This window comes from Erinaceus europaeus, chromosome 14 (assembly GCF_950295315.1).
Source record: "Erinaceus europaeus chromosome 14, mEriEur2.1, whole genome shotgun sequence".
Taxonomy (NCBI): Eukaryota; Metazoa; Chordata; class Mammalia; order Eulipotyphla; family Erinaceidae; genus Erinaceus; species Erinaceus europaeus.
In genome coordinates this window covers 2,470,902-2,495,051 of record NC_080175.1, presented here as the reverse complement: position 1 = coordinate 2,495,051, position 24,150 = coordinate 2,470,902, and the positions used below count along the sequence as shown (strand labels likewise).

The window sequence follows — 24,150 nt, the reverse complement described above, 5'->3', positions numbered from 1 at the left end:
CGGGCAGCGGGCTCAGCCCTGTCCTCTGCTCTCTCTCCGCAGTCCCAGCGGGCAGCGGGCTCAGCCCTGTCCTCTGTTCTCTCTCTGCAGTCCCAGCGGGCAGCAAGCTCAGCCCTGTCCTCTGTTCTCTCTCCGCAGGGCGCAGCTCTGAAGTACCTGCCCACCATCGTCAATGACGTGAAGCTGGTGTTGGATCCCAAAGAGCTCAGGTAAGGAGGCTCCCGGGCAGGGGACCCACGCACTCAGTGCTCCGCTCAGTCAGGGCATGTTCCCTGGCTTCTTCGCAGCAGCAGCAGCAGCGTGTAGAGGCTTATCTTGAGCCCAGTTTTCAGCCTCAGGAACTTGGCCGTGATGATCTACCCCTGCGTGGCTGTGCTTCCCGGCCACTGTGCTGCTACCCACTGGAGTTGGGCTGCTGCTTCTTTCCCAGGGCCCTGCTCAGCTCTGGCTTATGGTGGTGCGGGGGATTGAACCTGGGGCTTTGGAGCCTCCGGCAGGAGAGTCTCTCCGCAGAGACGCCATGCTGCCCCGTCCCCCTCTCGCCCCCCAGTGTTGGGCTTTTTCTGTCTTCACAGTGATAACACGGGATGCAGGAAGAAAGACTGTAGCTTGAGTTGCGCTGTCAGCCTTTAAACGCTAGGGAACGTGGACAAGTGTAGCACTCGGTCTCGCGCTTTGTGTTGAAAGGATCTTAATACATATTATCTGGTTGTCCTCCAAAAGGTCAAACCGATGTTTTTTCTTTCTTTTCTTTTTTCTTTTTTTTTTTTTTATGCCTGCAGCTGCAGGCTGTTGCTGGGGCTCAGTGCATGCACTACGAATCCACTGCTCCCAGTGGCCTTTTTTTTTCTTTATAATTTGTATTAGAAAGGACAGAGAGAAATTGAGAGAGAACAGGGAGATAAAGAGGGAGAGAAAGAGAGACACCTGCAGCCCTGCGTCACTGCTCAGGAAGCCGACCTCCTACAGGTGGGGGAGCAGTCGGTGGCTCGAACCTGGACCCTTGTGCTTGGTAATAATGGGGCATCACCTCCTGGCCCTGTCAGACTAGCGTGTGTGTGTGTGTCTGTGTGAGTCCTTGTCTGTCTGTCTTGCCAGTCTGATTGGTGATCGTGATTTCTTTGTTTTAGTGAGTGTTTCTTGCTTACGGATGGGAACGTGACTCCTTCTCATTCACACAAGTTTGCCAGCCTGAACATCCAGTCTGAACAGCCAGCCCAGTGGCGCTCAGTGGTGCGTGGGGCACTGTGCTTCAGTACTGTGTTGGCAAGAAGCAGAAGGCCCGAGTTTGAACCTCACATTACATCTGTCAGTGCGATGCCCTAGGCCTCACTCTGTAACCACTCTCTCTGTTTTATTTTTAATGATCTTTCTTTCTTTCTTTCTTTCTTTCTTTCTTTCTTTCTTTCTTTCTTTCTTTTTCTTACCAGAGCACTACTCAGCTCTGGCTTATGGTGGTGCAGGAGATTGAGCCTGGTATGTTTGAGCCTCAGGCATGAGAGTCTGTTTGCATAAACGTTATGCTATCTACCCCTGCCCACCACTGTATCTTTTTATGCTTGCTTAAACAAAGCAATTCCATTACCCAACACAATCCCTTGTGTTCTGTTTTGAATTACATAGTTCACTTCTTCTTCTAGCGTTTGCCCTTCTTCCGTAGCCAGTCAACAGAGTCAGGTTGAGCCTGATGTCAAGTTTCGAGACCTCCTTTGAATCTGGAGAGGTGGCAGTCGTTGACTATGTGGGTCATAGTCTGTCTGTAGCCGCAGGGGCAGTTCGGGTCGTCTCTGGCTCCCCAGCGATGGAACACAGCGGCGCACCGGCCATGGCCTGTTCGGTAGCGATTGAGGAGGGCCCAATCATAACGTGCTAGGTCAAAGCCGGGTTGACACTTGCAGGGGTCTGTGATGAGGTGTTTGTTCTTTACCTCAGCTGACTGCCAACTCTGTTTCCAAGAGTCTGGAACAGAGAAGTTCAGTGTAGGCGTAGGGGACCAGATTGGGTGACGAGACGTCAAGCGTTGGACAGGGTGGGCGAAGATATCCGCGTATATTGGCAGGTCCGGTCGAGCGTAGACGTGGGAAATGAACTTAGATGATGCCACATCCTGACGAATATCTGGCGGGGCGATGTTGCTAAGAACTGGCAGCCATGGAACCGGGGTGGAACGGATGGTTCCAGAAATGATCCTCATGGAGGAATATAATTTGGAATCGACCAAGTGGACATGGGGGCTACGGAACCATCCTGGGGCACAGTATTCTGCAGTGGAATAGCATAATGCCAGAGAGGATGATCGCAGTGTGGAAGCGCTCGCGCCCCATGAGGAGCTGGCCAGTCTTGCAATGATGTTATTCCTCGCGCCCACCTTTGCTGCAGTTTTTATGAGATGTTCGTGAAATGACAGGGTGCGATCGAGAGTAACGCCAAGATAGACTGGCTGGGCTTCATGCCGGATTCTCATATCGCCAAGCTGCACATTCAGCTCACGCGAGGCCGAGGCATGGTGTAGATGGAAAACAGATGATACCGCTTTTGCAGTGCTAGGGATTAGTCGCCATTTTTTACAGTCATCAGATATCAGAGACATGTCTTTCGTGAGTGTTTCCTCGAGGATGTCGAACTTGGATGCCTGAGTTGCACAGCAGATATCATCGGCGTAGATGAACTTCCTTGAAGAAGTTTCTGGGAGGTCATTGATGTAAATATTAAATAGCGTAGGAGCCAGAACAGAGCCCTAGTTCACTTATTTTAATGAGAGACAGAGACAGAGAGAGAGAGATGGAGATAGAGGGAGAGAAAGAGAGAGAGAGATGGAGATAGATAGAGAGAGAGAGAGAGAGAGAGAGAGAGAAATACACAGACACAGAGAAAACCCTGTTGAGCTCTGGCTGATGGTGGTGCTGGGGATTGAACCTGGGACCTTAGAGCCTCAGGCAGGAGAGTCTTTTGCAGAGCCTCTGTGCTGTGTCCCCAGTCAGATAAAATACTTTTTTATTTTAATGACAAAGAAAGAGAGAGAGAGAGACTGAGAGAAAGCAGAGCGCTTCTCAGCTCTGGCCTATGGTGATGCTGGGGGTTGAACCTGTGACCTGGAGCCTCAGGCATCAGAAACCCTCACCCTCATCCCTGGCCCCAGCCAGCCACTCATCTCTGGGTGTCCGGAGGGCCGCCTTTCCGTGGTGCTGTGCAGTGACAGGTTCCCACGGCCGTGGCCTTCGGTGCCGCCACCATAGGTCTCTCGAGGCTGGTCTTGATGGAGAGCTGGCGGGATCTCCTCGTTCCCAGTGGGTGCACCCCCTGCTTGGATATTCCCTTCATCCACTCTGCCAGCCGCTGTTTGCCCCTCCCGAGCGTTTCGAATGACGATGCTGCGATTGCTGTGAGGACATGTGTGTTCCCTTCTCGGGAATATACTTTGGCAGTGAGGCCTGGGGAGGTGGCTGATTCAGGGGCGGACTTGCGTGCCGAGGTTCCCACCCACCCCCGGGGCTGTGGGGCCACGGGGTGCTTTGGCTTTGCTGCTTCCCTTGTTCTGTTTCTCCATGTCTCTCGGGTGGAGGAGTCAAGATAAGCCTAAAGAGAGAGAGGGTGGGGGCAGGTGGTGGCGCACCTGGTTGCGCGCACATGCTACAGTGTGCAAGGACCCGGTTCAAGGCCCCCGTCTGGGGGAAGCTTTGCAAGTGGTGAGCAGTGCTGCGGGTGTCTCTGTCTATCTCTATCTCTTTATCTCCCTCTTCCCTTTCCATTTCTGGCTGTCTCTATCGAATAAATAAATAAAGCTACTAAACATTCTAACAGGACAGTTAGACAAATCTTGTGTCCCATGGGAAAAGGTTTACCCAGATCCACTTCCGCCATTTTGAGCCGAGGGCTCCAATTTCTTCAGCCCTTCAGCCAACATTTGAGAGGTCTTTTCATTCTTTTGGATTCTAACCAGTTTAGGGGCTCTTTTTTTTTTTTATAGACTGGTCTTTATATATATATGTATATATATATATATATATTTTTTCCCTTTTGTTGCCATTGTTGTTTAACATCATTGTGGTTATTATTATTGTTGTTGATGTCGTTATTGTTGGATAGGACAGAGAGAAATGGAGAGAGGAGGGGAAGACAGAGAGGGGGAGAGAAAGACAGACACCTGCAGACCTGCTTCACCGCCTGTGAAGCGACTCCCCTGCGGGTGGGGAGCCGGGGGCTCGAACCGGGATCCTTACGCCGGTCCTTGTGCTTTGCGCTACCTGTGCTTAACCCGCTGTGCCACCACCCGACTACCAGTTTAGTGGCTCTTAGGTGAAAAAGAAAAAAAATAACGACAGAGCCCTTGTCTCCCGTTGCCAAGTTTTAGCCAACATCCCTGTGTCCTTTGCTGAGCGCCCACTGACCTCCCGTCAGTGCCGCCTGCACCGTGTGTCGCTAAGCTCCCTCTTTGTTTTGGTCGTAGCAAAATGTTCACGGAGTTCATCCTCAACGTTCCCATGGGCTCCCTCACCATCCAGAAGCTTTCCTGCTTGATCGAGATCATCCACAGCGACCTCTTCACACAGCACGGTGAGTGCACCACAGTGTGGGGACAGTGTCCCACCGCTCACCCTCTGTGGGCCCCCCCGCCGGAGTTCTGTGCTCCCCCTGCCCCTGCCCTGCGGGGGGAGGTGGGCACCGACGGAAACCATACCCGCAGCCCTTAGAAGAGACCGGGCATTGGTCAGAAGTGTAAGGAACAGACCCGGAAGCGTGCGGGCCAGACCTCGCCAGTCCTTTGTCATTCTGGAAGGCGTCCAGGCTCCGGGATAATCAGCCTGCACTGTCCCCTTCCAAGTGCGTGATTGTCCATCCTGGGGAGACGGCCACTGGCTTCCATTGGGATGATCACGCAGAGGAGGAACTGTCTGAGCTTGTCTTTAAGTGTAGAAGTTCTGGCTGTGTCAGGTCCTGAACTCAGTTCGTGGCGACAGTCCCGCTCTGGGGAGTAAGAGTTGGAATGGCTCCCCGTCTCCTTTCTCCTCGGCCACACCTTCTGGTTCCCTTGCATTATCTCCCTATCCTTTTTATTAATCATATTCTTTCTATTCGGATAGATTGAATTAATATTTTATACTAGTCAAGTGGTTTTATTGAAAGCTTCAAGCTCTGCACCATTTCCACGACCGTCCTCACTTATTGGAAGTCAGTGCTGAGTGACATTCTCCCAGGGGGAGAGGTTCACCCCGCACCACTCGTGTCCACACGTTCCGGCACCGCGTTCATTCCTTTTCCGCCCCCCCACTGCGTGGCTCAGGGACAGAGCAGCCCGGGCTGCCGCGTCACCCAGTTACTGGCCGGACTGGGAACCAACCGGGTGTGTTTCTGACGCAGTTCTTGGTATCTCCTGGGCTGTGCTGCCTGGCTGCTGGGTGGAATCTTATTTCTTGCTTTTCTCAGCTGTATGGAGAGGCCAGTGGTGGTGCACCCGGTTAAGCACACATATACTGAAAGCATCCATGCAATGCGGACCCGGGTTCGAGCCCAGGCTCCCCGCCTGAAGGAGGTTGGCGGGGGGTCACTTCACAAGCGGCCAAGCGGGTCCTCAGGTGTCTCTCATTCTCTGTCTTCCCCTTCCCCTCCAATTTTTCTCTCTGTCCTGTCCAATAAAATGGAAACAGTGCCGCCAGGAGCAGTGGGTTTGCAGTGCTGGCACCGAGCCCCAGTGATCACCCTGGAGGCAAAAACAATAACTAGATAAGTAAATAACAATAAATACTGGGCCAGATGGTGGCGCACCTGGTTGAGCGCACACGTTCCAATGCGCAAGGACCCGGGATCGAGCCCCGGTGACCTGCAGGGGGACGGCTTCCAGAGTGGTGAGGCAGGGCTGCAGGTGTCTCTGTCTCTCTCCCTCTCTATCTCCCCTTGCGTTCTCCATTTCTGGCCATCTCTACCCAATCAATAAAGATAAACAAAAATAAGAAAAAAATAAATACCAAAATGTCTGTTCTTATAGCCAGCTAAGGCTGTGCTGAGAGAACACGTCCAGGCTTCCTCTAGGTGGGACTGTTCTTCCAGCGGGGAAATAAAAACCAAAGGAGGCAGGGAGGCTTCAGCCACAGCTGCCCTGCGGAACCCCCTCCCCGAGCCAGCAAGAGGTTCCTCCCTTTCGTGGAAGCATGTCAGCTGGGTCTCCTTGGTCTGGGACTCAAGGACATAAAGGCACCGCCAGGGAGTCAGGACCACACGTGGCAGGAAAGTCAGAGGGTGAGGCGCTCACGCTCCAGATGTCACTCATGCAGGCTCCAGGACCCGGGGTTCGAGGGCGCCGTGGTGACGGTGATGGTGGGAGCCCTGCTTTGCCACCTCCTCCCACGGCGCCTGTGCATGGTGCTAGGAGAGGCGCCGTTTCCTGCACCCGTTCTCTCTGAGTCTGATTCGGTTGGGTGCCCGTGTCTCCTCACGGCTCAGCCATCCCCACTCACCACACCCAGACGCAGGCTCTGCCCTCACGGCACCTGCTTCCAGTGAGCTGATCCCCCTCAGGGAAGAGCGGTTCTCAGTGGATCGACCGTATCTACCTTTGTTGAGCGGTGACCTAGGGGAGCCTTTCTTGACAATATGATTTTGTCCGTTTAAAATTTCTTTTGTAGAACTGTGATGGAACTTTTTGTAGAACTGTCATTTGGCTCTCTCCCAAGAAGGACAAAATGCCCAACGGAAATATTGGAAATGGAAAGTAGATTCAAATGATATTTCAGGGACAGGTTTCCCCTCATTGGAACTCTCTTTTCCTTCCTTCCTTCCTTCCTTCCTTCCTTCCTTCCTTCCTGTCCCTCCGGGGTTATCCCTGGGGCTCGGTGCCAGCACTATAAATCCACCGCTCCTGGCGGCACTGTTTCCATTTTATTGGACAGGACAGAGAGAAATTGAGAGAGGAGGGGAAGACAGAGGGAGAGAGAGAGACAGAGAGACACCTGCAGACCTGCTTCACCACTTGTGAAGTGACCTCCCTGCAGGTGGGGAGCTGGGGGCTCAAACCCAGATCCTCACGTGGGTCCTTGTGCTTCAGAACGTGTCCCCTTAACCCGCTGCACTGCCGCCCGACCCTCATTCTGTTTCATTCGTGAGCAGCTTGCCAGGGAGGTCGCTCATATGTCTGCCCCAGGTCTTGGGAAATTGCATCTTCCTTCTTTTTCTGATGCTCTGTTTCTGTTTTCCCTCACATATATATAGATATATATACAGTAGGCTTTTTCAAGTCCTCTCCCAGAAAAATACGGCATGCAAATAAATAATAAGGAGTTGCTAGGACTACAGCACTTTGGAATAATAACCTGGATATCTGGAGACGCACAATTAGGAATCTGATCTCGATGGGAAGTTGTACCCACATAATGACGTGAGGCGGCGTGCCGCGCAGCCGAGCTCGCGTTCAAAGCTGCTGTGGAACAGATGAGCTCCGAGTAGCCTGAAGCTTCGTGTCCTAACAAGCAGCTCCAGGATTAGCCAATGAGAAGCGATCGTTCTCTCCACCCTCCGCGGCCCAGATGTGCTTGCGGGGCCTGCCCGGGTGGACGCGGCCACACACCCGCGGGAACTCAGGCTCCGTGGCCCAGCCCGCAGCCTCCCCACCTCCTTGTCTGCTGAACAATTCCGGCTGGTCTGTTATTACAAAGAGGTCCTCACTTTTTGCAAAAGGTCCTCTTTCACACTTGGTATAAATATTTAAAGCCAAGTCTCCGGCCTCCTTCCCCGCCCAGCGGTGGAGTCGGCCGCACTGCCCGCATGGCTGAATTGTCCTGGAATCACACCTGTCCGCACGTCTCTCACCTAGAGCGGCCTTTGCTCAGCTTTCCCTGGGCTGCGGTCACAGCATAGGGCGTGTGGCACCTGCCACTTTCTGGAGGTGCTTGTCCAGGCCGCATGTGAGGCCGCCCTGCCTGTTTGTCGCCTGTTTGTCGTCTCCCTCCCCAGAGATTCCCGCACCGGCTCTGCTCTAAGTGTGTGCCGTCTCCCCCCCCCCCCCCCCGCCCCAGACTTCTCTGCTTTATTGTCCTTCTATTCTTCTGTCCTCACGAAGAATGGGGAAACGGAGGCAGCCTCCTGCTGCAGGCGGAGCTGGGACCAGAGATGCTAAAGATACTCCTGTTTATCTGTGGCCAAGGCATGTGGGCATCGTGCCCCTTCTCTCTACTCTGCCCTGCCTGCTGGGGGCTCAGCTGGACGTGCTCCTGCCGGAGTGGGCTACTGACGCTCCTCTGCTTCTACTGCTGAGGTTTCTTTCTCCCTTTCTCTCTCTCTCTCTCTTCTTTCTTTTTAAAATTATCTTTATGTATTTACTGGATGGAGACAGCCAGAAATCAAGAGGGAAGGGGGTGATAGGGAGACAGAGAGACACCTGCAGCCCTTTTTCAGCACTTGAAAAGCTTTCCCCCTCAGGTGGGGACCGGGGGCTCGACCCTGGGTCCTTGCGCAAGCGAACATGTGCGCTCAACCAGGTGTGCCCCCACCCGGCCCCTCTGCTCAGTCCTTATCCAGATGCCTTCCCCAGCCTTCCCCCTCCAGTACATTTTAGACCGTCTTTGAAAACGGGCAGCTTTGATGACAGAAGGGATGACCTTGCTCAGCAAAGGGTGAGTGGGCGGCAGCCCCCACAGTGTGTCCTAGCTGGTCTCCCCCACGGCGGCCGCTGCCTCCAGCCCCGGGAAGGACACGCTTCCTTGGCATGCCGGCCACGGGAGCCCTGAATGGGCGCTAATGGCTTCCAAGCTTCCTCTCCTGATGTGACTGGACTCCCTGAAAGCTGGTGAAATAGCTTATGCACCTCGCCAAAAACAGAAAAAAAGAGAGAGGTGACTCGCCTGTAATCTGTGGTGTGGAGTGGGCAGGTTTTCAGAGAGAGGTGACTCGCCTGTAATCTGTGGTGTGGAGTGGGCAGGTTTTCAGAGAGAGGGTATAGTTCCACACGGTTCCCACCGCCAGAGTTCTGCATCCCATATCCTCCAGTGGAAGCTTCCTTATTCTTTATCCCTCTGGCATCATGGACACAGGACCATTATGGGGAGCCTAAGGTGGGAGTTCTGGCTTCTGTAGTTGCTTCTCCACTGAACAGGTGGACTCACACGCCCAGCCTGTGTCTGTCTGTCCCTAGTGGGGCACGGCTCTGGGGAGGGGAGGTTCCAGGACACATGGGTGAGGCGTCTGCCCAGCAAGTCGTCATAGTGGCATCTGCAACTTGGTGGCTAAAAAGCATTCAGATATAAAACAAAACAAATTGTTTAATAATTAGGACCCTAAAGGTAAGAATATAGCAGATGAGATTTGAGGTCTCCAATTTGGAAAAAAAAAAAAAAAAGCTAGTTGGTCTATTTTAGGTGTAGTCCAAAGGGCCTGTGACTTTGCTGATTTTTGCCTGAGCCCGACAGTAACATGCAGGTGGACTAAAGGTATTGTCTGGGGAGATGGTGTTTGTGTCTTACCCCACCCCTGTAGTGAAGCTGAAAATCTAACCTCACCGTCCATCCAGAGTTCTTTTATAATTAATTAATTTTCCCTTTTGTTGCTCTTGCTGTCTTTTTATTGTTGATTTAGTTATTGTTGTTGTTATTGATGTCATCGTTGTTAGGACAGAGAGAAATGGAGAGAGGAGGGAAAGACAGAGAGGGGGGGAGAGAAAGACAGACACCTGCAGACCTGCCTCACCGCCTGTGAATTGACTCCCCTGCAGGTGGGGAGCCGGGGGCTCGAACTGTGCCACGTGCACTTAACTCACTGCGCTACCATGCAACTCCCTTTTTTTTTTTCTTTTTAATTTCGTGTAATACTTCAAACTCGGGCAGATTCTGCTTTGTGTTTCCCTTTCTATTCTTTCTTTATATTTATTTATTTATTCCCTTTTGTTGCCCTTGTTATTTTGTTGTTGTAGTTATTGTTATTATTGATGTCTTCGTTGTTGGATAGGATAGAGAAATAAGGAGAGAGGAGGGGAAGACAGAGGGAGAGAAAGATATGAAAATGATTGATGTCACCGTTGTTAGGACAGAGAGAAATGGAGAGAGGAGGGGAAGACAGAGAAGGGGAGAGAAAGATAGAGACCTGCAGACCTGTCTCACTGCCTTGTGAAGCGACTCCCCTGCAGGTGGGGAGCCGGGGGCTCGAACCAGAATCCTTATGCTGGTCCTTGCACTTTTCACCACCTGCGCTTAATCCGCTGCGCTACAGCCCGACTCCCCCCCTTTCTATTCTTTCTCAACTTCTGTTTATGAGTGGGATCATCCCATACTAGTCTTGTTCTTTCTGACTTACCTCACTTAACGTAATTCCTTCTAGCTCCATCCAAAATAGCTCAGAGAAGGTGACTTCATCCTTCTTCACAGCTGAATAGTATTCCATTATGTATATAGACCACAGCTTGCTCAGCCACTCATCTGTTGTTGGACACCTGGGTTGCTTCCAGGTTTTGGCTATTACAAATTGTGCTGCTATGGACACAGGTGCACACAGATCTTTTTGGATGGCCATGATGAAGTCCTTAGGATCTATCCCCAGGAGAGGATTTGCAGAGTCATAGAACAGGTTCACTTCTAGCCTTCTGAGAGTCTCCGGACTGCTCTTCACAGGGACTGGACCTACTGACATTCCCATTAGCAGTGCAGGAGGTCCTCTGTCCCCACAGCCTCTCCAGCTTTTGTTGCTGCTGTTACCTTTTCTGATGTGTGACATTCTCACAGGAGTGAAGTGGTATCTCATTGTTGTCTTCATTGGCATTTTCCTGACAATCAATGACTTGGATGAATTTTCATGTGTTTGTTGGCCTTTTGGATCTCTTCTGTGCTTAATATTCTGTTCATGTCCTCTCCCCATTTTTGGATGGGATCATTTGCTTTTCTATTGCTGACTGTGGCGAGTTCTTTATATATTTTGGTTATTAGCCTCTCGTCTGATGTATGGCATGTGAAGATCTTCTCCCACTCTGTGAGGAGGTCTCTTTGTTCAGGGGTTGTCTTCAAGCCGCCATCTTCACCCGCCTGGCATAATTTTAAAGCCCCACCATTGGGTACACCGTCAGGAAACTCTGAGGTGGGGGCGAGGGCTGGGAGCATGTGCCCCTCACCACACGCGCTCCCCTCTCTCTGCCGTCCTGGCTCCAGAGGAATCCTTGCTCTGACCGGCACTGACTCAGTAGCTAATCTTTCTACGTTCACCTTGTGAAAGAGGCTAAAACAATTGGCACATTTTCTGTAGAGCTGAAGGTGGATTTATTCTGATGCCTTGTTTTCAAAGTTTGTTCATTATGAGTTTGGGACAGAGTGTGTGTGTGTCCAGGTGATACCGGGGCTTGAACCTGGGCCCTTTTTGGCCTCGGGCGCACAAGTCCTGGGCTGACGCTGAGCTCTCTCCCTCCTTGTGTCTCTCCCAAGTCAGTGTGGCTTTTGGAGGGTAGCGCAGGCTGTGAGGAATCACCGGTCCAGTGATTCAGAGCCAAGACAGCCCCTTCTGTGCTCTGTGCTCAGCAGAGGCTCAGTCCTCGCTGAATGAACTTTGCCTTTGCTCTGCGTCTTCAGGGCTCCCGTTGGTTGGAGTTTCGTCTCCTAGGGTTCCGCTTTCCTCCAGTGGTTGGGGTCTGGCAGAGATCAGCAACGGCCCAGGTCCTTGTTTGTTGTTCCTTGTCCATTGGGTGGCTCCGTGTGCCTGCGTTCCAAATGACTTCCTTTTAGACGCTGTTCACCAGATCCGTGACACTTCATTTCTGAGCAAGACAGAGCTGTCTAAAAAAAAACGTAGGCCTCGGGAGCTTAAGTTATTTCCCTGATTCTTATTTTCAAGGTGAATGATTCTTCCGGCCATCAAGCAGAGTAAATCTCTCCTTTCTAATGGTGCAAACATTAGTTACAGCAGCTCCTTGAAGTCTGAGAGCAAAGGCCCAGATATCTATTGGGACCAGCTATTAGGAGATACTGAAGTCGGTGTCTAGACTACTCTCGTTATGAGCAGATCCAAGATAGAAAATTTATATCTTTTAAAGTTACCCTATTCACCCTTGCCTTGTGCTGTAAATCACAGAAGGAAAAAACAAAAAGTACGTGTAATGCAGATCTATCATAAAATCTGCCTTCTTATTAGTACTTTGATCCATAAACAAAACAAAATAAATCCTACAGAGCATCTCTGCTGTGCAAAGAGAGTTACCTCCCTCCTCCTTTCCCTCTCCTTCCCTTCCCCTTCCACTTCCTCACTTCCTCTCCTCCTTCCCTTCTTCCCTCCCTCTCCTCAACTCCTCCTCTCCTCCCCCTCTCCTCCTCTCCTCCCCCTCTCCTCCTCTCTTCCCCCTCTCCTTTTCTCCCTCCTTCTCTCCTCCTCAACTCCTCCTCTCCTCCCCCTCTCCTCCTCTCCTCCCCCTCTCCTCCTCTCCTCCCCCTCTCCTCCTCTCCTCCCCCTCTCCTCCTCTCTTCCCCCTCTCCTTTTCTCCCTCCTTCTCTCCTCCTCAACTCCTTCTCTCCTCCCCGTCTCCTCCTCTCCTCCCCCTCTCCTCCTCTCTTCCCCCTCTCCTTCTCTCCCTCCTCCTCTCCTCCTTCTTTCCTCCCCCTCTCCTCCTATCCCCCCCTCTCCTTCTCTCCCTCCCCGTCTCCTTTTCCCCCTCCCCCTCCCTCCCACTCCTCCCCTTCTCCCTCTTGCCATCTCCCTCTCCGCCTCTCCCTCTTCTCCTCTCCCATTCCCCCTCTTCCTCTCTCACTGTCTCTCTGTCTCAGGTGTCACTAAAGCTTCATCACTCTTTATTGACTTTTATTTTTTTAGAGAGGGAGAGAGAGAGGCTGAGGAGATGGCAGGGAAGCTTCTACATGCCCCAGGTGGCCAAGCAGGGGAAGAGGTGTCTGCACGTGCAAAGGGCCCACAGTTAGTCTGTGGGCAGCTTGTTAAGTTGCTGAATGCGGTGCAGAAAGAGGAATTGGGCTAGGGATCTCCACGGCCACCGTCCCTTCCAGGACACTTTAATTAGCGGCTTGTGCTCATGGCTCCTCATGAATGTTCCCAGCTGTGAACCCAACGGCTGATTCTTTCAGATGCTCTTGGAATGGGAACATCATCTTCTCCTGGGTTTTCTTTTTTCTTTTTTTTCTCAAGCCTTGAGAATATTTTAATATCTCTCTGTGAAGTACTCTACCTTTCTTATATCTCCCTCTATATCTTTCATTATATGTGTTTTTGAAAAGACCGCTTGGAAGCACTGCAGCTGTTTGGAACTGGCTTCTTGAATCAAGGAGGGCGAACTCAATTTCAGCGTCTTAATTATATCCATTTCAATTCCGTTTTAATATGTATGGCACCCACCATGTGCTTGGGACTGATGATCAGCAAGTTTGACTCCTCCGAGGGACTTCGGCGAGGCTGGTTAGAATGAGAGGCAAGATCTCCTCTGACAGGGGAGACCGCCGGAGTCAAGTGACCAAGTGAAAGCCCCGCAGGGAGCGATCTGCCACCCTGGTGTTGGTCCTGCACTTGTCCATACAAATCCACCACCCACTCTTTTTTTTAAAATTATTTTTAATATTTATTTATTCCCTTTTGTTGCCCTTGTTGTTTTATTGTTGTAGTTATTGTTGTTGTTGTTGTCGTTGTTGGATAGGACAGAGAGAAATGGAGAGAGGAGGGGAAGACAGAGAGGGGGAGAGAAAGACAGACACCTGCAGACCTGCTTCACCGCCTGTGAAGCGACTCCCCTGCAGGTGGGGAGCCGGGGCTCGAACCGAGATCCTTATGCCGGCCCTTGTGCTTTGTGCCACGTGCGCTTAACCCGCTGTGCTACTGCCCGACTCCCTGTTTTGTTTTTGTTTTGTTGTTGTTGTTTGTTTGTTTTTTAATTCATTAGTGGTTTAATAATGATAAACAGGCTTGTAATATAACGGGCACACTTCTACACATTTCTCACCTCCAGAGTTCCCTGTCCCATCCCCTCCATTGGAAGCTTCCCTGTTCTTTGTCCCTCTGGGAGCATAGACCCAGATTCTTTATGGGGAGCAGAAGGTGGGAGTTGTGGCTTCTGTCATTGCTTCTCTGCTGGACCCGGGCATTGGCAGGTGGATCCACACCCCCAGCCTGTGTCTGTCTGACCCTAGACTCACGCTTAAACTGTTGTCGCCCAAGCATGAGCAATGCCTTCTGGGGACGGAACTCACTTCCAGTGCCATATTCCAGTGCCATATAGAACGAGACAGCGGCCAGGTCTGTGTACTGCACGCACGCGTGCACACTGCACATAAGGAAACTTGCGGAGCTGTGCTTCTGCTTCTGCGATCGTGACTCCTGACGGCTTTCCCCCATAGGCCGCCCCTGCCCGTGCCCAGCGGGTAGAGCCCACACTGCTGGTGTCACTGTGCCATTGTCCTCAGCCTCCAGCACGGGCTCTCGGTGGGCTGCCGTCCCCGTCACTGTGGGTTCTGGGGCAGCAGGGACTGTCTCGCAGCTGTCACAGATGCTGTCCTGACCTCCCGAGTGTCCCCTGCTCACGTCGCCACTGAGAGCCCAGGAGCGCAGCAGCTCTGGACCCAGGTGAGAAGCCAGTGGCAGAATCTGACTTGTGCTGTTTGGAGCCCACTCCCTTCTCCGTCACCACCTCATTCTTTTCCTGCTGCGGGAGCCCCTCCAGGACTGCACACACTCCCCTGGACATGGAGGGGACGAGGCCGTCTGCATCGTTTTGGCATGAGAAGGGCAGTGAGCCAGACCACAGTGACCAAGATGTCTGTTCTTGGCTGCCTTCCAGGGTCGCTGCTGGGGCTTGGTGGCGAACTGCAAACCCACCACCACTTCTGGCGGGCGGTGGCTCTTCTCCTCTTCCTCTTCCTCCCCCCCCCCCCCAAATTTTACTAATAGGACAGAGCGAAACTGAGAGGGCAGGGAGATAGAGAGGAGAGAAAGACACACACTTGCATACCTGCCTCACCCCTCGTGAAGCAGACATCCTGCAGGTGAGGGGCATGTCTTGAATCCGCATCCTTACGCTCGGCAACGTGAGCTCTTAGCCGGGTGCACCTGTGGGGATCCTCTCTTTAGAGTCTCAGAGTCCGTGTCCCAGGGTTCTGCCCGCAGACCGGCAGGCCTCCTGGACTCTCTTTCTATCTGTTTCCATCCACCTAGAGATTAGCGGCCGCCCACGCTCTACCTGTCAGCACTGCCAGTGCTTATTCATGCTTCCTTCTAGCAAAGGGGATGCGTGAGATTTTTCTTCCTTGGTTTTCAGTTCATCTTCCTGAAAGATGAGTGATCGCTACAATGCTGGTGAAGTCTGACTCTTATTTACCCTTCTCCAAACTGAAGGACACAGAATATCTGTTCCTTCTTCTCTTTCAAATGATGGCATGCTTCCTTCCTGTTGTTTTCACCGGGCTATGTTGTTTTCGCCGGGCTGGCTTCACAGGCGGGTAACAGATGACCAGGGACTCATCGTTGAGCTGTAGGCAGTATCTCTTTATTCATGCAGGACGCAGCACAATCTAAGCCAAACTAAGCTAAACACTCTAAAAACTACAATCTTGTCCTTATAAATATACTAGCCCAGTAGGGTGGGAACAGGATGCGACGCAGAGAGGGTGGAGAGAAAAGTGACTGGTGAAAATCAGAGTGTGACAAGGAGAGGATCAGGGTGTGACAAGGAGAGGGGGTGGAGCAGGTGAGAATTCTACCACTAAACCACCAATGCCCTGGAGGGAAGGTGGTGCTTTATGTAAATGTAAAAGTGATTTATGTAAATAGACGGCAGTGGTTCTTCTTCTAGCGTTTGCCCTTCTTCCGTAGCCAGTCAACAGCGTCAGGTTGAGCCTGATGTCAAGTTTCGAGACCTCCTTTGAATCTGGAGAGGTGGCAGTCGTTGACTATGTGGGTCATAGTCTGTCTGGAGCCGCAGGGGCAGTTCGGGTTGTCTCTGGCTCCCCAGCGATGGAACAAAGCGGCACACCGGCCATGGCCTGTTCGATAGTGATTGAGGAGGGCCCGATCATAACGTGCTAGGTCAAAGCCGGGTTGACGCTCGCAGGGGTCTGTGATGAGGTGTTTGTTCTTGACCTCAGCTGACTGCCAACTCTGTTTCCAAGAGACTGGAACAGAGAAGTTCAGTGTAGGCGTAGGGGACCAGATTGGGTGACGAGACGTCAAGCGTTGGACAGGGTGGGCGAAGATATCCGCGTATATTGGCAGGTCCGGTCGAGCGTAGACATGGGAAATGAACTTAGATGATGCTGCATCCCGACGAATATCTGGCGGGGCGATGTGGCTAAGAACTGGCAGCCATGGAACCGGGGTGGAACGGATGGTTCCAGAAATGATCCTCATGGAGGAATATAATTTGGAATCGACCAAGTGGACATGGGGGCTACGGAACCATCCTGGGGCACAGTATTCTGCAGTGGAATAGCATCATGCCAGAGAGGATGATCGCAGTGTGGAAGCGCTCGCGCCCCATGAGGAGCTGGCCAGTCTTGCAATGATGTTATTCCTCGCGCCCACCTTTGCTGCAGTTTTTATGAGATGTTCGTGAAATGACAGAGTGCGATCGAGAGTAACGCCAAGATAGACTGGCTGGGCTTCATGCCGGATTCTCGTACCGCCAAGCTGCACATTAAGCTCACGCGAGGCCGAGGCATGGTGTAGATGGAAAACAGATGATACCGTTTTTGCAGTGCTAGGGATTAGTCACCATTTTTTACAGTCATCAGATATCAGAGACATGTCTTTCGTGAGTGTTTCCTCGAGGATGTCGAACTTGGATGCCTGAGTTGCACAGCAGATGTCATCGGCGTAGATGATCTTCCTTGAAGAAGTTTCTGGGAGGTCATTGATGTAAATATTAAATAGCGTAGGAGCCAGAACAGAGCCCTGGGGGAGGCCACTTGAGACAAGTCTCCATCTGCTAGACTTGTCACCCAGATGCAGCCAGAATCTTCTGTTTTGGAGAAGAAACGATATAGTGTTGGCCACCCATGGAGGCAGGCATCTTGAGATCTTGACCAGGAGACCACGGTGCCAGACCGTGTCATAGGCTGCTGTGAGATCCACAAAGACAGCACCTGTCTTTAAATTGTTCTGGAATCCATTTTCAATGTAAGTTGAGAGGGCCAGGGCTTGTTCACAGGTAGATCTTCCTGGGCGGAAACCAGCCTGGGCGGGTGATAGGAATTTCTCTGGCAGTGGTTATGTAAATAGAAGGCAGTGTTAAGCAGGGGGAATTTAAACCAAATGAAACAGAAGGGGTTTTTAAAAGCAGAATTAGAAGATACCAACACCTTCCCTAGCTCCCTGCCTCCCTGCCTCTCGTCTTGCCACCCTTCCTCTTCCCCTATATCCCTCCCTCCCTCCCTCCCTCCTGTCCTCCCTTTCTTTCTTTCTTTTTTTTTTAACCAAGCGCATCCAGTGTTTGTCTGGCTTTTTTTTTTTTTTTTTTTTTTTACTAGTCTTCGACAGGCTTCATTTATTCCCACTCTCCATGGCCAGTTTTATGCCACGTTCTTTATTTTCCAAGAGATTTTAAACTGGTCCATCAGCTTCTTGAGTGAATGCACGACGTCGTCCTTGGCCAAGCTGGATGCAGGTGACTTCATGTTTTATTCTGGTCATGTTGGCACTGTGCTGCGTGCTGTCCACTGACTTCCAACACTCACTGACATGCTACCAGTTTTGAGGAATAAAGGCCGAGAGGCGACAGCCACACAGAAAGCAGGTCTCCTCCGCGTGAGTTCCCTCCATGAACTCTAGCCAGCAGCCTATTAAATCATAATAGTTCTTGGAAATTTTTAACTTTCATTTGGCATGGAGAGATACAGGCGAGGCTGGGTGCACCGGTTAAGCACACATAGTACTCAGCACAAGGGCCCACAAAGGATCCGGGTTCAAGCCCCTGGCTCCCCATCTGCAGGAATGAAGCTTCATGAGCGGTGAAGCAGGTCTGCAGGTGTCTCATCTTTTTTTTTTTTTTAATTAATTATCTTTATTTATAGGATAGAGGCAGCCAGAAATTGAGAGGGAAGGGGGTGACAGAGAGGAAGAGAGACAGACAGACACCTGCAGCCCTGCTTCACCTCTTGCAAGCCTTTTCCCCTGCAAGTGGGGACTGGAGGCTCGAACCCGGGTCCTTGCACACTGTAGTGTGTGCACTTAGTAGGTGTGCCACCATGCAAGGCACTTTGTGGTTCGTTTGTTTAATGTGACCAGACTCAACCTTCACAAGGACACGGCTCACTATCCACCAGAGAGAACTTGAACTGGACAGATGCGCCCTGCTGGCACCTCCCTCTCTCTCTCTGTCCCTCCACTCTCAATTTCTCTCTGCCACAATAAATATATTGAAGAAAAAGAGAGGAAAGGAAAGGCAATAGGGCCGGGTGGTGACACACACACACATGTTGTCACGTGCAAGGACCCGGGTTTGAGCCTTGTTCCCCACTTGCAGTGGTGAAGCAGGGCTGCAGGTGTCTCTCTGCCTCTCTCCCTCTTCCCCTCCCCCCTCCCTTCTTAATTTCTGGCTGTCTCTATCCAATACATACATAAGGTTAGTTAAAAAAAATTTAAACCCCATGTTCAGCGAGGAAGCCATGACAGAAGCCAGACCTTCTCCCTTCTGCAACCCTCAATGACCCTGGGTCCATGCTCCCAGAGGGATAGAGAATGGGAAAGCTATCAGGGGAGGGGGTGGGATATGGAGATTGGGTGGCGGGAATTCTGTGGAGTTGTACCCCTCCTACCCTATGGTTTTGTTAATTAATCCTTTCTTTAATAAAAAAAAAAGTGAAAAAAAAATTTAAACATGAGGTTTTGGATAATGGACGTGGTTTTTGCCTTGGGAGGAGGATTGCTTCGTGTGTGTGTGTGTGTGTGTGTGTGAGAGAGAGAGAGAGAGAGAGAGAGAGAGAGGTGGGGGAATGCACTAGTCCTTAGAGGGGCACGTTTCTTCTTGGAGTCTCCCTGTTCCAGCTGCCGTGGCTGAGGACCCGCCCCCACACAGGCACAGCTGCACACCTGCACACCTGAGCCTACCCATCCCGGCGTGTGTACCTTCCCTCCGCACAGGCACAGCTGCACACCTGAGCCTACCCACCCCGGCGTGTGTACCTTCCCTCCGCACAGGCACAGCTGCACACCTGAGCCTACCCACCCCGGCGTGTGTACCTTCCCTCCGCTGCAGGGCCAGCTGGGTGACCAGGCAGGTGGGCGAGGTCTTGCTGTGATGGCCGTGTCCACCCTCTGTCATCTGCAGGGCGGGGAGGGGGGAGGACTGAGGTGCGTGCCGCTCAGCTGTCATAGGCACCCAGCTTGGAGCCTCAAGGGTGAGGACCAGAAAATGCCACCCTGTCCTGCTCTTGCCTTCACCCAGTGCAGGAAGCTGCACTCAGTCTCCCCCGCTAGGGCTCAGCTCACATGCAGACACCGCTCCCTGCAGAGAGCCCTGCTCCCCCAGAGCTGCACCCCAGACAGGCGGACAACAGACGCTGCTGATCTTTGGGGGGCAGGATGGGACACTGGGGCCCTCCTGTCCCCGTGCCCAGGACTTGCAGATGAAGGAGCCAGGCTGACAGTTGGCACCTCAGGAACCTCCAGTCCCAGTTTCACAAGGACATTGGGGTGTGGCCAGCTCAACTGTAGCCCAGGTGGCAGGAAGTTCTAATGGGCTCAGTGACTGGCCGCAAGGTCCCTGCTGGGGTCACTGCAGCCTCGGGGACACAGCTGGGACTTGTGGGGTTCCTGTCCTGTTCCTGGGACTGTGTCCTGTGTCTGGGTGGGGATGCTATAATTTGGAGTGCTCACTCTTTTTTTTTGCTGTCACTGCCTCTTGTTATTTAACCAGATCCCTGCTCAGCTCTGGCTGATGGTGGTGCTGGGGATTGAACCTGGGGCTTTGGAGGCTCAGGCATGAGAATCTGTTTGCAGAACCAAGATGCTGTCTCCACACGCTCTTGCCATACTCGACTTCTTCCTGGGCCCCAGGTTGTCCTGGCTGGGGGTGGGGGTGGGGGTGGGAAGTGAGAGCTAAGCTGTGGTCTCCCATGGGCCTGAGAACACCCACATTCTGGAATTGGGTCTCTCCAAAGGACAGTAAAAAATTGGCCTTTTGGATTCTCGAGGAGCTAAGAGAATTTGATGTCTTGGCTGGCTTGCTTGTTTGTTTTGCATCGTTGGGATCTCACTGCTCTGGGAGGACTTTTTCAGGCAGAAGTTAGGAGATAGAGAGAGAAAGAGGGGCCAGGCGGTGGTACACCTGGCTAAAGACACACGCTCTAGCACGCAAGGCTCTGGGTTCAAACCCCAGGTCCCCACCTGCAAGGAGAAAGCTTCATGACTGCTAAAGCAAAGTTTCAGGTGTCCCTCTGTCTCTCTCCCTTGCTATCTCCCCCTCTCCTCTCAATTTCTGTCCCTATCCAGTGATAAATAAATTAAATATAAAGGGGGGAAGAACCCACTTCACCCATGGCTCCAGTGATAAATAAATTAAATATAAGGGGGGGGAAGAACCCACATCACCCATGGCTCCAGTGATAAATAAATTAAATATAAGGGGGGGGAAGAACCCACATCACCCATGGCTCCAGTGATAAATAAATTAAATATAAAGGGGGGGAAGAACCCACATCACCCATGGCTCCAGTGATAAATAAATTAAATATAAGGGGGGGGGGGAGAACCCACATCACCCATGGCTCCAGTGATAAATAAATTAAATATAAGGCGGGGGAAGAACTCACATCACCCATGGCTCCAGTGATAAATAAATTAAATATAAGGGGGGAAGAACCCACATCACCCATGGCTCCAGTGCACTGTGGGCTGGGCTGGTGGCCCCGTAGCGTGACAGGCTGAGTGACAGTTCAGCAGACCTAGACCACGGGGTTGGGGACGTTCTGCAGAGTCATTCAGCAGGCCTGACAGTGCCTCCCTGCTGAAGATGAAGGGGCTGGCCCTCCCTTTTCACCCTGCTGTCACTCTGACAAATGAAAGCAGCACACTCAATTACCTCCGAGCTCGGTGGAGTCCTCAGCTCCGGCCCTGTGACAGATGACGGACTGGTTGGGGAGGGTGGAGGCCTGGCCATCTGGGACCCTGGCCCGAGGGTCTGCTGCTCTCACGCATCCAGGACCTCTGGCTCGAGGTCTTTCCACGGACATGCCGTCCTTGCAGCTGGGGGTGTCCCGGCCCGTCTGCTGGGCGCCCTTCCTCTGCCCCCCCATCCGCCCCCAGACTGTTCCAGAACTCGGGCCGGCCACGTACTATGGTGGCTGTCTCTGGACTCTGTCTCTCTCTCTGTCCCTTTCTGAGGGGCCTGGGACATCCCTCTTCGCTGTGGAATGGTGGCAGCCATGGCAAAGGCATAGCTGTGGGTAATGGTGGTTCAGGCGTGTGCCCCTTGGAGGGGCCACAGCGGGCTGAGGCTTGACTGTGTGCAGGCAGGTTTGCTGAGAGCTCCCAGCTGCTGGGCTGCAGGGGGGCGCTGGGGGTCTTGGGTCAGAGCTGCTGAGGGGGTGACCCGTTCACACTGGGGTCTGTAGGCCAGAGAGATGACGGGCTTTGGGGGTACTGATGGAAGTTATGCATTTTGAACGTTATTATTCCAGTTATATTTTTCCCACCACTTTGAGCTGTTTTTGTAATTCAAGGGGGCAGTGGGGAACCACAGCTTGTCTCCCGTGGGCCTGAGGCTGGAGCCGGAGCTGGGCATGTGCTGACCGTGGGCTGTCTGCCCCTTTTCTTTGTTCTTGTTTTTAAAAGTTCATCTTCGGGGGTCGGGCGGTGGCGCAGTGGGTTAAGCGCACGTGGCACCAAGCGCAAGGACCGGTGTAAGGATCCCGGTTCGAGCCCCCGGCTCCCCACCTGCAGGGGAGTCGCTTCACAGGCGGTGAAGCAGGTCTGCAGGTGTCTGTCTTTCTCTCCCCCTCTGTCTTCCCCTCCTCTCTCCATTTCTCTCTGTCCTAGCCAACAACGAACAACATCAACAATGGCAATAATAATAACCACAACGAGGCTACAACAACAAGGGCAACAAAAGGAGGAAAAAAAGTTCATCTTCCTTTTATTATTATTTTAAAAATATTTTATTATTTATTAGATAGAGACAGAGAGAAATTAAGCGGGGAGGAGGAGATAGACAGGGAGAGAGACACCTGCAGCCCTGCTTCACCATTCAGAAAGCTTTCCCCTTGCAGGTGGGGACCGGGGGCTCGAACCTGAGTCTTTGCAAACCGTGATGGGAGCGGAACGCTTAAAACCAGGTGCACCGCCACCTGGCCCTTTATCTTTATTTCTAAATCTTATTTATTCATTTTATAGGACAGAATGAAATTGAAAGGGAAGGGGAGAGAGAGGAAGAGAAAGAGGGAGAGGGAGGGCGAAAAGAAACCGGTGAAGCTTCCATCCTGCAGTGGGGACTGGGGCCTGGAACCCGGGCCTTGGCTTAGTGTGATGTGTGCTCTCAATCAGGCACGGCACCACCCAGTCCTGCTTCCTTCTCTTAAAAAAAAAAAAAAGTGATTTTGTGTGTGTGTGATTGTGTGTGTGTGTGTGTGTGTGTGTGTCTGGGCGCACCCCTCAGCAAGTGCCCTGGCCTGAAAGCCCAGCCTCACGTGGGAGCCCCAAGGACAGCAGCAGCACAGACGGTGTGGTGTGTGCTGTCTCTCCCTCTGTGTCTCTTCTTTTTCTCCCGCAGGATCCTGCATCTAGGTTTGTTCATTTACAGTGCAGAATTGTTCCTTAAGGAAAAAGACAAAACGCTAAAGGCTGGGGTGACGGCATAATGGTTCTGCACGTGGCTTTCCTGCCTGAGGCTCCAAGGTCCCAAGTTCAGTTCCCAGCACCACCATCAGCCAGTTGAACAGGGCTCTGTCTTTATCTCTGTGTCAATCTGTATCTCTCTCTCTGTGTCATTACAATTAAGGAATTTTCCATCTAATCCCATTTTTTGGTAGTGTTTTGATCATAAAGGGATGTTGTATTTTGTCACAGGCTTTCTCTGCATCTATTGATATGACCATGTGGTTTTCGGTCTTGCTTTTGTTGATGTGGTGGATCACGTTGATTGATTTATGTATATTAAACCAACTTTGCATGCCAGGGATAAACCTCACTTGGTCATGATGAACAATCTTTTTAATATACTGCTGTATCCGGTTGGCTAGGATTTTGTTCAATATCTTCGCATCTGTGTTCATCAGAGATATCGGTCTGTAGTTTTATTTTTTGGTTGTGTCCCTGTCTGTTTCTGGTATCAGAGTGATGTTGGAAGGGAGTATTCCAGTGTCTTATAGAAGCTGGCAGGGAGTATTCCAGTGTCTTCAATCTTCTGGAAGACTTTTAAAAGTAGAGGTATTAGTTCTTCTTTGAAGGTTTTGTAGAATTCATTTGTAAAACCATCTGGTCCAGGACTTTTATTTTTGGGGAGGTTTTTGATAACCATTTCCATTTCATTAGCTGTGATGGGCCTGTTCATGTTATCTAGTTTCTCTTTACTTAGTTTTTGAAGTTGGTAGGTATCTAGGAAATCGTCCATTTCTTCCAGGTTCTCTAGCTTAGTGGCATATAGTTGTTTAGAGAAGTCTCGCATGGTATGTTGAATTTCTGTATTGTCTGTTGTGATATCTCCTCTTTCATTTACGATCCTATCTATTTGGGTCTTCTCCCTTTTTTGTTTTGTGAGTCTGGCTAAAGGTTTGTCGATTTTGTTCCCTCTTTCGAAGAACCAACATTTATTTTTCTTGATCTTTTGTATGGTTTTCTTATTTTCAATGTTATTTATTTCTTCCCTAACTGTAGTGATTTCTGTCCTTCTGGTTGCTTTAGGGTTCCTTTGTTCTTCTTCTTCTAGGTCTTTAAGATGTGCGATCAGGCTGTTTATTTGTGCCTTTTCTTGTTTCCTAATGTGTGCTTGTATGGCTATGAACTTCCCTCTTAGGACTGCTTTAGCTGTGTCCCAAATATTTTGATAGCTTGTGTCTTCATTTTCATTGAACTCTGGAAACATTTTGATTTCTTCCTTGATTTGCTCTTTGACCCAGAAGTTGTGAAGAAGTGTACTGTTGAGCTTCCACATTTTGGGACTCTGACTAATCTTCTGTTGATTGTTAAGTGTTAGTTTAATTCCACTGTGGTCTGAGAAGTTGCTTGGGATGATTTCAATGCTCTTGAATTTGCTGATGCTGTCTTTGTGGC

At 51.4% G+C, this 24,150-nt stretch overlaps 1 protein-coding gene across 1 annotated transcript in view; it reads left to right on the top strand.

Moving 5' to 3' along the window:
* Positions 1 to 24,150, top strand: part of DOCK1 (dedicator of cytokinesis 1) — a 319,977-nt gene that overhangs the window by 28,902 nt on the left and 266,925 nt on the right. The window contains exons 3-4 of the mRNA XM_060171089.1: positions 139 to 209; positions 4,448 to 4,554. Of these exons, the coding sequence (XP_060027072.1) occupies positions 139 to 209; positions 4,448 to 4,554 (178 nt within the window). The remainder of the gene's footprint in view (positions 1 to 138; positions 210 to 4,447; positions 4,555 to 24,150) is intronic.